Raw genomic sequence first — 16,888 nt, forward strand, 5'->3', positions numbered from 1 at the left:
AAAGGCCAACAGCTCAATGTTATTTTTAGAATCATTAAAGGGATAGTTTAAATAGCTTTAGTTAATGATAACAGCTCATATAACAGAACAGTTTCTTGAACAAAATTTTTGTGGAAAAAAAGTTTATTATCTACAATGTAGAAAAAGTTCAATGGCTCTACAGACCCAATTCAGGGAACATTTACACTGAACATCACAAGATTTAAAAGTAAGACATAGTGAACATGGCATTTTTGTTGAGTTGACTGTTCATCACACATCAGTGGGGAAAAAAAAAAGATACTTAGTTCACATATGAAGCATACTTTAAAGTGCAATGGAGAGGCCAAGAAGTTTCAACTATTGAAGTTTACAACTGGAAGTTTTAACTATGATTTTTTGGAAGCATGGCTGAAAGTCTTGTTAAAAGTGGTCAATTTGTCTGATCTGAGATTAATCTTAGCTGGATACAGTTACAGCAATGTAAAAGAGCAGAGATAACCGTACAGCTTATGTTCGCACCCTTGATATTGTACAAAACGTATAATTTTTTTGTAAGATAACAGTTCTGAGAAACTGAAGAAATAAAACAGTCCTTTAATATTGATTTCATTACGTTTTAATTTATAGACAAATCGTGCACAGGTTTCATGGTTAGGGTAATAAAAAAAAAGAAAAGTAAAACAAAAAATTCTGTACATGTTTAACCTGGTTTCAAGTTCACTGCATCTTTAAAATAACTTTTGGACAAAGTATACCTTAGAGTCACAAGATGATGCATTTGAATTTAACAGCACGAAGTTTACCTAAAATAGGCTCCGACAGGTAATGTGCGCATATCAAAAATAAACATTCAAAGTCCACTGAAGCTTAGTAAGTGAGACACAATGCCAAAACGCAGTTTAGCCCAAGACTGATATTACGAACTCTGCATCTTTCTTTTTTTCTTTAACAGTCTATCCCTCCAGTCTTCAGGCAGTGCTTCAAAGTTAGCGTTCTTCCCAGCCTTCCCTCTGCAAACGAAGACAAAAAGACAAGTACGTGAACAATCTGTATTTTCTCTCAAATGTGTGTAGATAATCTTGGCACTGGATTCTTCAAACTTACGTTGAAAGCTGTTGCACTTTCCATTCCTCGATGCGTCTGCTGTTGAGCTGATCTCGATCTTCATCGCTCGAGCTCGACTTCTCCTCTTCATCCAGCTCTTTCTGAATGCTCTGCCACTTCTTTACAAGGGACGGCATCTTCGTCTTGCTCTTCTTTGTCTTTCCGAAAATAAAATCACAGCAAATTATTCCCTATTAATTCTTTCTAAAAATCATAGAAAAATATAGAAATATAGAAAAAAATAAAATGAAAAACCAAAAAATAATTAATAAAAAAAAGCAAAAACTCAAAAACAGGAGAACACCTACCTTCTCCTTTTTTAGTTTCTTGGTTTTATCTGTAAGGACTTTGTTTATGGGTTCCAGGACGCTGGGAGGTTGTGGAGCAGGAGGGGGTGGTAGGGGGGGCAGGGCTGGCATTGGTGGGACGATGCTTTCTGAAGGCAGAGGAGGTGCAACTGTAGCAGGCATCCCCCAGTAAGCATTACCAACCAGAAGTGGGGCTGTGAAAGAACGAGAGGAACATGAGGAATAACATCTTGCCACAAGACAGGACTTTTTGAAAATACTGATGTAATGTATAAAAGTAATTTATTCTTACCAGCTGTGGCAATGGGTTGAGTGTAAAGAATGGCGCTGCTGCCGATGGTGACAGTTTTGGGCAGCGGGACTGAGCCTGGGGCCTTGCGTTTCTGTGCTTTAGCTGCAGATACCAGAGATGCTGCTGCTTCAGCCGCCTAAGGAAGAGACATCAAAACGTATAGCTTTACTTTGCACTAAAGCTAAACAATCTTGACTCAAGACAACAACAAAAAAGTGACCTTGAACTCTTCTGTTCCAGGAGCCGGAGGCTCTGAGTCTTCATCCTCCATCTCCACTTCCTCGATCTCTCCGTCATCCTCGAGGGGTGGTGGAGGGGGTGGAGGTGGAGATTCAGGTGGTGGAGGGGGGGGAGGCGGTTGCTCTGTAGGTGGAGGGGGCGGGACATTTGGAGGAAGCGGAGGCAATGGTGGCTGAGGAGGCTGGGGAGCCAACCAATAAGACTGCACTTCTAAAGAAGTTCCTGTTAATAAAATTAAAAAAAGCATTCATAATACATCATGCATTATGTTACTTTGCCATGATAAAAAAGGGTATGTCTGTGTTCATAGCATATACGCACATATATTACATAAACAAAAACTTTTGTTAGATGTGATTAATCGATTTGACAGCACGATATATATATATATAAAAATAAATTAACCAATATGAAATATTACTATTGTAATTATTAAACATAATTATAAGTATAACTGTAAAATTACACTTGAAACATGCAGTGCATATATTTAATTAAAACTGCAGCCTATGCAATTGGTGATTTTAACATTATTAGAATCTAAAAACCTATTCATCATGAAAGAGGTGTAATCAAGTCATTGTATGTATAATTAATGTATTTTTAAGTAAAGATGTCATGACCAACAACCCTGACCTGTTAAAGCACCAGCGGTCTCTGCAGAAGGTTGGCTTGTATCTCCGGTTGCAGCTGTGGGCGGCAGGGGCGGCTTGGCTTCCTCTTCCTCCTTCACGACAGGAAACTCCCACTGGGAAGCATTGGTCCGCTCGTTCACATAGAAGTACCGCCTGTGCTCTCTAGAGGTGGAGAAACAAACACACAGATGCGTCTTAGCAACTTTTCCCTCAACTGATTTCAAGGTCGTGAGACCCTTGGAGAGTCAAAGGGAAGGGGGGGCTCTAGTTCCCTAATGAGGGAATCTTGAACTGGGCTTCATTGGGAGCCCAGAGGAGAAACCAGATTATAATGGGTGCGCTAATAAAGAACCCACCTTAATCTCTATAAAAAATAATAAAAAATAAAAAACATGGCAAAAAAAAATAGAGAAATCTCCAATCCTGAAAAGTTACCAACATCGTTACAAATCATGGCAATACTCACACTGACAGTGACAAAACCCCTCCGCTAGATGCCTTAAGGCAGGCATCTTTAACAGAGGGTAAAAGACAACATTTTTATTTAACAATCATCAATAGAGCATGGAAAAGAAATCCAGTAAAACAATGAAATAGATTGGTCTGACCTTCAGGCTCCGAAGGCAAGGCATCGTCTTCCTTTACTGATGCTCGTGTGACACGCTGCTTCCACATGGTCACTCATTTCTCCCATCATTTTGGGGGCAGTCCTGCAAAGTTCAAAGCTCTCGCACGCGCAACCACCTTCCTAACCCTTTTGACTGACTTTGAGGGGGAAGAGATGGGGCCCCAATTCTTTGGTGGTCAGGCTGGCACTTTAGAGACGCTCCCTTATCAGGATTACCTTCTGTCTTTATCCGTGCTCGTAAACACTCCCCAGTAATACAACCAAGTGCAAATCAGTCGCGCGTTTGTCATAGCGGCGGAGGCAGTGTCAATCGTCACATGAGGAGGGGGACTTTTAGGGAGGGGGAGTGATAAGGATGTGAAAGGTAAGGAGCGCGTACCTGTCCCAGTGGCAGGACCAGCCTTTGGGAGTGGCGTTAAGTTCGTAATGTTTTATGTGCTCGGCGGCTTCTTGCAGCCTGCGCCGGAGATAGTTTCCGTTCAGAGCGCCCTCTCGCCAGTCTGCGATCCGCGTCTGGAGGAAGGAAAACAAGTCGAAGGGCCATTTCAATACATGGATCGGAAGCATAAACAACTAACTGCGCTTGTGAGCTTATTGTCTGTGTTTTCTTACCTCCGTTTGCAGCAACAGCAGTTGAAAGTTCGAAATGGTTTTCTTGTCAATTCCCAAGAACTCCATTTTGCTGGTGAGTGTGTTGGCAAGCTCTCCGATCTGAAACTAAAACAGGCGACATGGACAACTTTTAATAAAGAGCATTGCTGTCACAAGACATTTCATATTACCAATAACTAACTTGTAGCTCATTTTCTCATAGTAGTGCAACTATGAGGTATACCAGATGTTCTTTAAATTTAGAAATTAGCAGATTTAGAATGATTTCTGAAGGATCATGTGACACTGAAGACTTGAGTAATGATGCTGACCCCAAACTTAAGTAAGCCATTACAGTGACGATAGATTCTAGGGATGTACAATATTTGTATAAATTTTTTTTTATTATATTGTTATCGGCCCATTAAGAAAATTTGGCCAATATATTAAAGCCGATAATGGATTATTTCCTTCAGCTGAGACACTCCAGATGCGCACTGTTCACCATGATGGTTTTAAATTGCTTGAAATATGATTAGAATCACTTCAAAAAAGAAAAATACAGCAGCAAGCAAGTCTGTCATATAGGCTACATAAAATTATAACGAGAACACTATAATAGTGTGCTTGGGACATGGCTTTTAATGGTGAGACTTTTGCTTTTGTAATCAGGCTCCCTAAATTATATAACATTTTTCATTTAGATTTATCGGCCAATATATCGGTTATCGGCTTTCAAATATATATAATTATTCGTGCATCCCTAATAGATTGTGAAAAATGTGTAGTTTATTTGCACACAATAAGAACAGGGGCGTGTATCAAAAATACCTTGAGGTCCTCTTCTTCCTTCTGAAGAGCTTTGGTTACAGGCTTCTCCTTTTCATCTTCTTCTCCTTGCTTCTCGGCCGTTTTGGAATGTGCTTGAAATGCAAAAGGTTCAGTAAGTCATTCATTCATTCACGATGTACAAAACCTAATTTCTGTCAGGTTAATTACTAAAAATATCGATTTCTCGATTTCAATCGATTCTCACTTTTATGAACCAATATCGATTCTTAAATCCCAAGAATCAATCTGCAAATTTTTAGTCTGCTCTTTTCAGGTGATGAATGAACAGAGCTTTCGTGCCTCCCATTCAATAAATCGCAATAAGCGTTGTGCTTTGTTACTGTTGATATGAAACAAAGTCTCTGATTTCAAATTCTGTCCATTTTATGAAATTCAAACAATAAATACCGCTTTGGCGCTCTTTATTGTGGCGTGACGAATCGCTGTTGCCACCTCAGTTCAAGCGAAGCGGCACGTGAACTGATCATCTCTTCTTCTTTACTACTAGTTACAGCACGAAATAAACATTATGAACATCAGAAGGTATGTTGAAAGATGCAGTACAACTCACCAGAATCCCTATCACGTCACATGTAATCTCTCAATCAGTGCTTCAACCACGGGAAGACATCAATAAACAATGTCACGTAATATTACATTTACCTCAGAAAAGCCATTCAGTGACCATAAACTAGAAAAAATGTATCTAGAGAAGCATTTTGCTAAATATATACTATGCACTATATTACATGTTTTACTGTTCTTCAATATTTAATGAATGTTTGAATAATCAATCAAATGTTTATGACAGCTACCTTTTAAATGTTTATATTTCAAAAAACAATTTGGAGTAGAAACATTATTATGTAATAATAAAGTTAGTCATAACTTTATTACGATAAAATGTAATTTAATTGTTTGTATATAAATCAGTTATTTAACCTTCAATATTAAGAGTAATGTATCAATGTAATCCATGTTTAGTTTACAGTACTAATTAGTTGAGTTTTTTTTTTCTGAGAAAATTTGCCATGTAGCGTACCTGATATATATCCAAATTAATCGATATTGAATAGAATCGAATCACAAGTTTGTGAATCAAAATCATTTCCAAACTTCAGTTATTCCTGCAAATCTTTACCATTGTCTGAGTGCTCTGGAGTGGCCCATCCCGCCTTGTCCGAGCCCCGGCTGCTCGAGTCAGGACTTGGCGCGCGGATGAAGGCCGTCTTCCATTTGCTCTTCTTCAAGAGTAAATTACGAGGCCCATCCTGACTAGCTTCAGAACAGGGGCTCGAACCACCGGCGCTGCCGTCACCTTCCTCCAAGGCACGAAGCTCAGCCTGCAGAACAACAAACTTTCAATATCACCATTTCAAAAAAGAAACCTTATATTTAAGTAATAAAATACTAATTCATTGACAATACTGGCTTATGAAAATCAGACCAAGATGTTTACATGAGGCATTCATTATCAGAATATAGGAATATTCATACAATATAGACTAATGAGTTATTTCTAATGATGCAACTCACTTTTTTCCTCTCTAGCGCTAGTTCTAGTTCCATGGTGTCTTCTTCTGCCTCCTCCTCCCTGTCGGAGGATTCTGCCGATTGGTTCCTGCTGCGCTGGTTACTCTGACTATCCGTGTCCCGGAGAGCTGGGGAGTCCAAAGACGGAGTGCCTTCTCCCTCTAGTTCCTGGGCCGTTTCTACGGTCTCCTCTATGGCCAGAACCTTCTTTCTCCACTTCTCCTCTGCCTCCTTCACCTCTTCTGGGATGAGAGGAGCAAGAAGAGTAGCTGCCACTCCTCTCCTCTCTTCTTCCTCGCTGGTCAAAGCCACAACACTCTCGATAACTTCCTGTGAGGATAGAGCACGAATTACACCAATGACCAAACTGTAAAAATAAAATAATTTCTAGTAGTTTTCCCATCCCATGTAATGAAAGGGGAAGTCGCAAAAAAATTCCTTGCCTTCTTTTTGGTTTCTCTCTTAGATGCAGGAGCAGCTGCAACAGGCGGTTCAGTATAACTACTATGATGTGCAACACCATTGCCATTTACAGATGAGCTGTGGAAAATAACATTCCAAGTAAGATATCAAATACACGATAAATACATGTATATCAATATACACACACACACATTTAAACTAAGATCACTTCAACTAAGAGTTATATATAATACATGATAAAATTCCTATATACTGTACATGTGTGTGTGTGTATATATATATACATATACATAGGGCTGGGCGATAAAACGATATCGGTATTTATCGACAGTACACCATTGTCGGTAACGATATAAAACATTTTCGATATAGCGCTCAATATTTTCATTCAAATGCACGCGCGACCACCATAACGTCGCCCGACATCAAATGGCAAGCGGAATGAAAGCGGAACGAAACTGCGTTATTATTTTGTGCTCCACGGACCGTTTATCAGTTTGGACCATCAATGTCAGTGCAGCGCGAGTCGATCTTGATCAAGCGACACTGTTACTACACAGCGCTAAGAGATCCAGTAAAGAAAGCATTTGAAATCGCAACAGAAGTAATAACATCAGCGTGAGATCGAGTGAGAAACATTCAAATTTCTGCGTTATTAACGGATCAAACTGCGCTGACGTGGAAACCAGGAGAAACATTGTGCCATGAATGAACTAGTTATATTTAAGTCCATAGATCAGCAACATTCATTGTATATGGATTTAATGTACTGTAGTAACACTCACAGTAACCATGTTTGACAGGAATAGTAAAATGCTTTCAAGTACATCACACATCTTTTTCCAGCACTTCAAAACTCAAATATTATCATATTTAAATGTTATTTTTAATGTGATGACCAAAACACATTTGTTCATCCTTCAAATATATTACCCCCATTTATAAAAGTAAACGTTTCAAGATGTAGGGAAAACTCAGACTTATTTAAAAATAACTTTTCTTTTTAATAATTTAATTTTTTTTTAAATCAAGGAAATTTCTTTGGCATTTCTTTCTTTTTGCTGTATCTCAAAATGTACCTAACCGTGACACCACTGTGTCGTAAGGAACCGTGAATTTTGCGAACCATTACACCCCTACTTATTACAGATGTTGATCTACCTCAAAGTTTGCCTTGATTCTTCTACGTTTACACTTTTATATTGCACTTTGCACACATTTTATAACATTTTAAGTTCAAGAGTTTCTTTAACACTTACTTTTTTATCTTAATATAAGACATAAAGAAGATATTTTTTTAACATTTTATTTTTGACTGCTAAAACTAAAATAATTAGTTGTTTGCCTTAATGTGGATAAATAAAATAAAAAACAGTGGTTTAATTTCAAACTTTTCTACTTGTCTTAAAAAAAAAAACGTTCTAAAAAAATTTCAATAATTATCGATACCGAACGATATGAAACATATCATCGTGATAATTTTTTTAGCTATATCGCACAGCCCTATATATACACATGTATATTCACACACAGGATTTTTCCTGCATTCTCCATTATTAACAATATATTATATACTAACAAAATGAATATATAAAATGTATAAAATATTAATAAACCATTTTAAATAATATATACACACACATATACATGTATATAAATAAAATAATATTGCAACATACATAATTAACTATTTAATATATTCAATTGTTTATATTCAATTTAATATTTATATAAATGTTGGTTTTGCTGCACTTGCCTGCCAGTGTGATGTAGACTCTGCATCTGGTCTGCCAGGTAATGCGGAAGCTCCCAGGCCACCTCATTGGTCTGAGTATTCCAGTAGTAGTAACAGCCGGTATTTTCATCCCACACTTCCTGCCAATCACCCATCTCCAACCCAGCTACAACATCCCCGAACACAAGAAAACACGGATTAACTCTCACGTTTTGAATTATTTTGAGATTTATACTCTTATGTAGGAAACCAAACCAGTCAACTAGAAAACGTACCTCCTGCGAGGGAGTACTGCGTGTTGTATTGAAATTCTTGAGTCTGCTGGTCTGTTTTGGGCTCAGGGCGAGGAGGAGTTGGGGCTGGTGCGCTTGCCTCTGTCCCCGATTCAGGTGCTGGTTGGGTCGTAATTGCATCAATTTCCTTTGGGGAAGACAAATGATAACCCATGTTGATAGAAAAAAAGACAATTTTAAAGATAAAATGTGCATAAATCAACATGTCTGGTCTTAAAGGGTTTCTTCTTCCTACTCACTCTCACGTTACTCAAAACTTGAGTAATAATGGCTGATTTTCAGCATGCCTGGGAGCCGCCATCATTGGGGAATATAAACAGCATGACGAATCTATGACTTCTACCTAAATCGACTAATTTATGTAATCTATGTTGATGCGTCATTCCAGCCCTAATATAAAGCAATTATGTCTCTCTTCAGAAGACTTCGATTACACCACTTTATTATGAACGTTTTGAAGCATCAATAGTTTTGGGTGTATCGACTTTCAACGTAGGGACAGAAATCTCTTAGATTTCCCAAAAATATGGTGCACCGAAGATAAAGTTGTGTGAGTTTGGAAGAACATGAAGGTAAGGAAGTAATCAATGACACTTTTCAAATTTGTGAATTAACCCTTTAGTGGCACAAGTAGCTCATGACTTCACTCTCACCGCCATAAAATTTGCAAGTGTGCTGTCAATGTCTGCAGACTGGTTATGTTTTGCCTTGGTGACAGTCGAGGTGTTTTCCGCCGAATCTTCATCTTCACTGTCTTCATAAGCTCCAAGCAGAGATAAACCCTCTACAGAGCAAATACAAGGATATTTGTAGAACATTAGATTCAAATGCTTTAACCCATGTAATAGTGTGTGTATATATATATATATATATATATATATATATATATATATATATATATATATATGTGTGTGTGTGTGTGTGTGTGTGTGTGACATTATGATATGTATTCTTGCAATATCATTCTACACATTGGTTATATTATGTAGTGACAACAATTTGGTGTAACTTACGTGTGGCCTTCACAGCTGGTGTCTTCATTACTACATTAACTTCTCTCTGGCCGTCTGTGTTACCCTCAGGTTCGTCTACAAAAGGAAACAGCCAGTTTGTAAAAACATTTTTTAAACATTTATAACAAAGTTGTCCTAGAGCGGGTGAATTAGCATGTTGGCTAACGCTTTGTCTGAAGCGCTGTGCAGCTGCTAACTCCAAATGCGGCTTATAAATTACTTAAATAAGAAACACTCCTCTTTAATATATATTACAAGTAAATTGTTAAGGATTATTTTATGTTGTTTACGTCATAACCAGCTTGACCAGTTCTATCAGTAGGCACATTTTTCGGTTCATCGGTAACGTTACCATTGTGGCTAAAGCTAAACTTGACAAACGGCTATTCAAAAGGTATGAACTGAACCACACAGTTTGTCTGTGATTATTAAAAAATTATAATTCATACCAAAAACAAAACAAATATCATATTTTTATTATGATTAGCCAAATGACGCAAATGTAAGCCAACTAGTTTACTAAATAAACCTGTTTTCCATAGGCGTGTTTCTCTTAAAATGGTTTCGTCTTGCTCCATGTTTTGTGTAACGTTAACGTTATCTGATTCTACCTTAGACTTTATACGACTTGAATAATGTCTAGAGATCTCAATTCTCGCCCACCTTCGGATCCAGAGGCGCCCCCGTCCTCTCTAGCGGCTCCCGTGGCGCTGCGGTTCGGTCCGGGCGGTGAGAGCTGTAATATGGTTCTCCTGCCGGTGCCTGTGCGAGTCTTCTTCCCCATCACTGCTGTTAGTAATGGAGCTCCGCTCAATCTCAGCCCTGTGTGTGTGGAACAAGAACAACTGATCGCTCTTTCTTTCCAAATGGCTGATTGACTTTGTGTCCTTCAAAATAAAAGTTCTTATATAACTTCAGCGTTTTGTATTTCTTCCTGCCAAACATATATATTTACGCAAATGTTGTAACAGCTGTGTATAATGAAACCGTAGGCTATTTAATAACAAAAAAGATCCGATGATCTTCGTTTATATCTTGCTTTTGTATTGAGAAGGACTTTTAATGTGTCATGTTGTGTAGCTGCTGCGTAAAAAAAAAAAAATCTGAAACATTTAAGATCACGGACAGATATATAAATAATAATATAAATTATTATTGTTGTTGTTGTTTGTGGGGAATTTTGAAATAATTTTCACATACGTACGTTTATTATTAATTCGTTTATATGTTTTTTATATAAAACATACAAAATATATATGTTTTATATATTATTATGTATTATATTTATACTAGATTTAGATAGGTCTACTATCAACTGCAGATCATGTATTTGCGAGGTTTATACTATATATCTTCCCCCGTTTGCACAGACAAGGCTAAAATATTGGACTAAAATGCATGTTTGAGCTGTCTTAACTGAAAGCAACTTGCACTGACATATCTTAAAATATGTCAGTAGGCCTACCATTGTTTTGTCTCAAGTCAAGATTTAGGGCTTAAGCCCTCTGCAACTGATCCAAAATGCTGCAGCTAGAGCGGTCTTTAACGAGCCGAAGAGAGCTCCTCTCCTCACAAAATTGCACTGGTTGCCAGTTGCCGCTCGCATCAAATTCAAGTGACTGACGTTTGCCTACAGAACAACCACTGGCTCTGCCCCCTTTTACCTAAACTCATTACTTCAGACTTACGTGCCATCCAGGTACTTGCGCTCTTGTAAGTGAACGTCGTCTTGTGGTGCCTTCTCAAAGAGGCACAAAATCTCTTTCTCGGACCTTTACCATGACTGTTCCCTGCTGGTGGAATGATCTGCCTAACTCAACCAGAGCTGCTGAGTCCGTAGCCATTTTCAAGAAACGGCTGAAGACGCATCTTTTTCGGCAACACTTGATCCATTAATACTAACACTTTCTCTTCTATTCTATATCTATTTATAAATAAATAAAAAAGTACATGTAGGCTACTGCGTTAGATTAGAGTCATCATAGCACTTGCATATTGTTGTCCTATTTAACTACTTCTATTGTTCTCATTTGTAAGTCGCTTTGGATAAAAGCGTCTGCTAAATTAATAAATGTAAATGTAAAATGCACACCAGTAATGTTTTATCTAAGGCAAGTTTATCAATGCTATTTAAAGTGGTGGTATAATGCCCTTTTCACAAGATGTAAAATAAGTCTTTTATGTCCCCAGAGTGTGTGTGTGAAGTTTTAGCTCAAAATGGCATGTTAAAATTGCCATTTTTTGAGTGTGAGCATTTTTGTGTCTGTCTGTCCCTTTAAATACAAATGAGCTGCTGCTCCCGGCACAGAGGGCGGAGCTTCAACAGCTTGTGTCCTTTTACCTCACACAGACATGCACTGAAAATTTCAAACACTTTTAACCTTTTATGTTCAGACAATGATGGAGATACTCAAAAAAAAAGTGACAACATGTAGCATGCAACAGGACATTTCTGAATGGTTAGTTGATGAATTTACGTAGCTTATAGTTATCTTCTAGTCATTGATTAGCAAATTCTGTCATGATAATCTATAAATCTCGTTCCCGGGGGGCGGGGTTTATGTAAATTTATGGGGTCGTGATGTCACTAACCCTGGAGGAAGAAGCTTGTTTACCAGCCGTTTGTTGTAGTCCTTAAAAAGCAATTTCTTTAAAAGAAAATATCTCCCTTTGCTTTGAACTTTGAGCGTTGTAACTTTGCAGATGTTGTTTATGCTCAAACAGCAACATTACACACTAACTAAAGTTAGAAAAGGGAAATCATAATCAACCACCCCTTTAAATATGCTAATTTAACTCAGGCCTCATTCTGGCTTATTCTGAATCCTGTTTGTGAATCTGAGACCTGCCTTTATGTTTAATTTACTAGCCTAAAAACATAGGCCTAATGCGATTGAGTGACTACGTCATTGACAGGTTCTATTTTGTAAATGCTTAAATAATACACATCAAAATATGCATAATTTTAAACAATGTCTGATTGCTTATAATTATTCTGTCATCCTTTGTTGGCTTGTTCACATATTTTTAACCCGTGAATATAACAGTGTCCTGCTTGACTTCATATTACAGAGCAGGAGCACTATAGAGGATGATTAAAACCTATTAAGAGTCTTGCATCAAAATGGAGACCCGAATCTGTTCATGAAAACCTGCATTATTTATGAACAGGGGCACATTGTTAGAATTGTACCATTTATCATTGGCATGGCCAACCTCACTGAACAGATTCAGAAATCTGGTTAATGCCTGGCTGAAATCTGAGGCTACTTTCTACAGAAAATGTTTAGGTTGCAGTTTTGGAAAAACAAAATGGTAGTCCTGAAAACGTGTATTTTTCCGAAGAAGAAATGTTGCCAATACTGTAAAAACATTGAAATGATGTAGCAATCATAAATAACATCACAAAAAGAAAGAAAGAAAGACGTTGGCACACTTAATATCAAGAAAGCTGATACCCTTTAATTTAAATATTTGTGTTACAAATGGCAGAAAAAATATGTGTAAATTAAATATTAAATATTTAAATTCATAAATATAAATACTTTAATTCTAATATCTAATATATGTCCCAATTGTTTATTATGAATCTGATTAATATATATATATATATATTGCAATTATTTACATTTAAATAATTTCTATACACTTCTATAAATCTACTAAAAAATATATACTAGTGCCGATTTCACAGACCAGGCTTAAGCCTATCCCAGACTAAAATGCATGTTTGAGTTGTTTTAACTGAAAGAAACTTGCACTGGCACACTGTAAAAAAAAAAAAATGCTGCCTTAAATTTAAAGTACAATCAACTTGGATGTTTAAGTCATTGTAACTTAAATTACATTAAACTGACTTAAAAACGAGTTGAATCTTGTATAACTTGTGAAAAAAGTAGAAAATTGCTTAACTTATTGTGATGAGTTAAAGCAATGTAAAAACATATGTTGTCATAACTTATTCATCATACATATTATTTTACAGTTATGTCAGTGTCTCAAAATGCCTGATTTAACTAAGGCCTAATCCTGGCTTAATTTAAGCCCTTTCTGTGAAACCAGGCCTATATCTATAATAAAAACGATAAAAGACTATAGAGAAATAGTTGTCACTTTTCAGCAGTCGTCCTCTGCAGTTTCAAAAACTCATCATTATCTTGATGCTCTTTGTATCACAAAGCTGTTTGCTCTACGGTTCCTCGCTGATCTTCTTCACTCGGTGTCTTCCAGTGATCCATGGACCTTCACGCTCGCTTGGACAACATTTCCATCACCCTCATCTTCCTCACCATCAGAGCTGTCGGCCCAGCGCCCGACCCGTCTCACGCCCTCAGCCACCACGGGTGCGTTCACACAGGGATTGTGGTCGTAGATGACGAGCTTCAATCCTCTTAAGTAGGCCAGCGACGGAAAATGCTGAATGCGATTGCGGTCCACATCGATCACCTCCAAGTAATGCATCTTCAGCAGCACTGGAGGGAAGTCATTTAGCACGTTCCCTGCCAGCCAGATGCTGCGCAGCTCCTCCAGTCGCCCGAGCTCGGAGGGTAAACTACGTAGCTGATTGTAGCCCAAATGAAGGGTCTTGATGTTGGGAAGCTGGCATATTACTCGAGGGAACTTGGTGAAGCAGTTGGTCTCCAGCCACAACGTTTTAAGCTCTGTGAGTTGCCTCAGCTCCTTCGGCAGCCCGTACAGTCGGTTATTACCGAGGTAGAGGATGTTCAGCTGAACGAGGCTGCATACGACCAGAGGAAGCTCTTCGAAACGGTTGAAGTCCAAGGCTAGAAGCTGGAGCTTCTGCAGGTTTCGCAGCTCCGACGGCAGGTTGCTCAGGTGGTTGTCACTTAGATAGAGTTTGACTAGTTCATTGAAAGCAGAAGCTCTGGCTGGAAAGCGACGTAACTGCCGGCTACTCAGGTCTAGAGTACGATCAAGCGGCATCTCCTTCAAGTCGCCTACTAAGAAGCGTTGACATCTCTCGGAGGGCACGAAGGCCACGGCACCCCGCACAACATTTCCCATCTTCTCGGCCCACATTCATGGTCTCTTGAAACACAGTATAAGGGTACACAAGGGTCAAACATAAAGGTTTCTGGAGCAATGCTATCCACTCTTAAAAATAAAGGTTCTTTATTGGCATCGATGATTACATAAGAACCTTTAATCATGGAAGAATGTGAAAGGTTCTTAATGGAACCATCGATGCCAATAAAGAACCATTATTTTTAAGAGTATACATAAGTGATACGAATGACACAATGAAAAGACTAAATAAAAACTTAAATATTCCTTTCTTCTTACCAGGTTGCCGAAATGTAGATCTTCATTTACCATCGAGCTTTTTTGTCAGAAATACTGAGAGCGCAAAATGGGCGTCAGTGTGGTGTTTCGTGCTCCTGTGTTCTGCTGACACCTCTGCCCTGCCAGTCGCCGAGAGCACCAGAGATGACATCCAGCATGCTCCTCCCCATTCTGGATAAATGATTTCTTCCAGCTCTGGAAGGTGGAGCTGGCCGGGAGCTGTGATAAGCCTAAAGGTGTCTTGTGATTAAGGAATTTGAGGGTCATCTGAGACCTTCTATTTAAGCGCTTTTATCTCAAGTCAGGACCCTCTGCATAACTGAGACCACTTGAGTGCACCACCCCAAAAAGATAAAACTCACCCAGTTATGGACAACCAGTAGAGGCTGTCAACATCACATGGCATGCCACAGTATTTGGCTGGGAAAGAAGAATGGGAAATACATTTAAAAAAAATCATAATCAAACTGAATATAATATATAATAAAAAATATCCTGTTAAATTTATGGTAAAAACTGTAAGCTGTGGTTGCCAGAAATTCACCGTAAAAATACTGTGACAGTTTTTCCAGCTTTACAGAATGCCTGTATATTTTACAGCTTATAACTGTATATTTTACTAAGTGATATAATGTTAATATACATACTTTAAATTACAAAAGCTGCCTTTTTACTGTAAGACGTTAACCACCACAATACCACATGATGAATCACGGTTCGTAATTGGCCTGTTCATACAACATATTAAATACTTGTAGACGGTGCACAAGGTCATACGCACAAAGACAAAACACCATCAGGGTAACATACATGACTCTAAAATAATGCAGTACACATTAACTACATAACAAAAACTATAACACAAAACAGACTAATGTACCTTACTGATAACAAAAATAAGAAGAAACCAAATTATTTATTTAAAAAAATGTTATCATATGTGATGTGTAAAACAGGGACTTCTGGGAATGTCATTTCAACAGTTTTATTACTGTACATTATATGGTAATTCATAGTTCATAGTACTTGCAAAAAAAAACATACATTTGACAGTATGTTACAGTAAAATTACATATGTGAGGTAAAACATTTACAGTGGTGTAACTTACAATTCTTTCAATTAACATGTTTAGCATTCTAGCATATATATAATTTCTGAATATATACAGTATATACACACACACACACACATATAAATATGTCATTTTGATTAAAAGTAAAAAATATATATGTATTATATATATTATATAATTATAATTATTATAAATGATTAAACATAATTTCAATGTAAGAAGTTTTTTTTTTTTTTTTTTACAAATGTGATGGACATGACAAACAAAAGCTAAAGCCTTCTATTCAATAAATTCATAGAATTTTATTCTTGTATTAATGCTTTTGTCATCATTATGATATCAAACAGTTTTACATAAAATCATATACTATAAAGATTATGTAGATAAAAAAATAGGATAATAATGCATTTTCACCATATTTTATGCTGCGAAAATAAGATTAGCAGCACCGAAATGGTACTACCTATGCTTCTGCTATACATATCAATTGTATACCCAGTTGCTTTGGATTTTTGAGTAAAACAAGGTTGTAGGTTAACATTATTTAAAGAAACACCTTTAATGTGATAAAACACCACACTGTGTGGCTGTATTTTGGGATAATGACTGGCTGACTGTACATTATCCATAATTTACATGCTGCTTTCGAGTGTTTTCGAAACAGGCCTTATACACCTATCAGCGAAAAGTTTGTAACTCCTAGAATTAAATCTTGAAAACATCCCATTTCTGTATTACGCCTCAAATTATGAATTATTAATGTTACCGGCACTTGGCTGCAGATGTAAAATACACATATTCTGTAAGATCGTAAGATTTTCTGTATTCTAAGCAGGGCTTGTTAAATGGCAGACTATAAAATATTATTATAAAATATCATAAGTGCAAAACATAAACAAAAAT

At 37.4% G+C, this 16,888-nt stretch overlaps 2 protein-coding genes across 2 annotated transcripts; both read right to left on the bottom strand.

Moving 5' to 3' along the window:
• Positions 1-582: 582 nt before the first annotated feature.
• Positions 583-10,459, bottom strand: fnbp4 (formin binding protein 4). Its single transcript, XM_082159591.1, has 17 exons — positions 10,272-10,459; positions 9,609-9,683; positions 9,249-9,379; positions 8,578-8,722; positions 8,324-8,468; positions 6,588-6,684; positions 6,148-6,474; positions 5,753-5,954; positions 4,612-4,703; positions 3,802-3,906; positions 3,569-3,702; positions 2,563-2,723; positions 1,907-2,148; positions 1,687-1,822; positions 1,395-1,588; positions 1,087-1,244; positions 583-992 (listed from the first exon to the last, which is right to left on the bottom strand). Exons 1-17 carry the CDS (start codon positions 10,390-10,392, stop codon positions 899-901), a joined length of 2,559 nt encoding a protein of 852 aa, XP_082015717.1. The 5' UTR covers positions 10,393-10,459; the 3' UTR covers positions 583-898.
• A 2,593-nt stretch (positions 10,460-13,052) lies between these two features.
• On the bottom strand, positions 13,053-15,139 carry lrrc10 (leucine rich repeat containing 10). Its single transcript, XM_082158909.1, has 2 exons — positions 14,913-15,139; positions 13,053-14,657 (listed from the first exon to the last, which is right to left on the bottom strand). Exon 2 carries the CDS (start codon positions 14,646-14,648, stop codon positions 13,821-13,823), a length of 828 nt encoding a protein of 275 aa, XP_082015035.1. The 5' UTR covers positions 14,649-14,657; positions 14,913-15,139; the 3' UTR covers positions 13,053-13,820.
• Positions 15,140-16,888: the final 1,749 nt, after the last annotated feature.

Source organism: Leuciscus leuciscus (genome assembly GCF_965113295.1).
Source record: "Leuciscus leuciscus genome assembly, chromosome: 25".
Lineage (NCBI taxonomy): Eukaryota > Metazoa > Chordata > Actinopteri > Cypriniformes > Leuciscidae > Leuciscus > Leuciscus leuciscus.

Coding starts and splice junctions, on each gene's coding strand:
- lrrc10 (XM_082158909.1), bottom strand. CDS start 14,648: ATGTGGGCCGAGAAGATGGGAAATGTTGTGCGGGGTGCCGTGGCCTTC.
- fnbp4 (XM_082159591.1), bottom strand. CDS start 10,392: ATGGGGAAGAAGACTCGCACAGGCACCGGCAGGAGAACCATATTACAG. Junction 6,685..8,323: donor AGTCTACATCACACTGGCAG/GCAAGTGCAGCA, acceptor TATTTTCCACAG/CTCATCTGTAAATGGCAATG. Junction 1,589..1,686: donor TCAACCCATTGCCACAGCTG/GTAAGAATAAAT, acceptor GTTCTTTCACAG/CCCCACTTCTGGTTGGTAAT.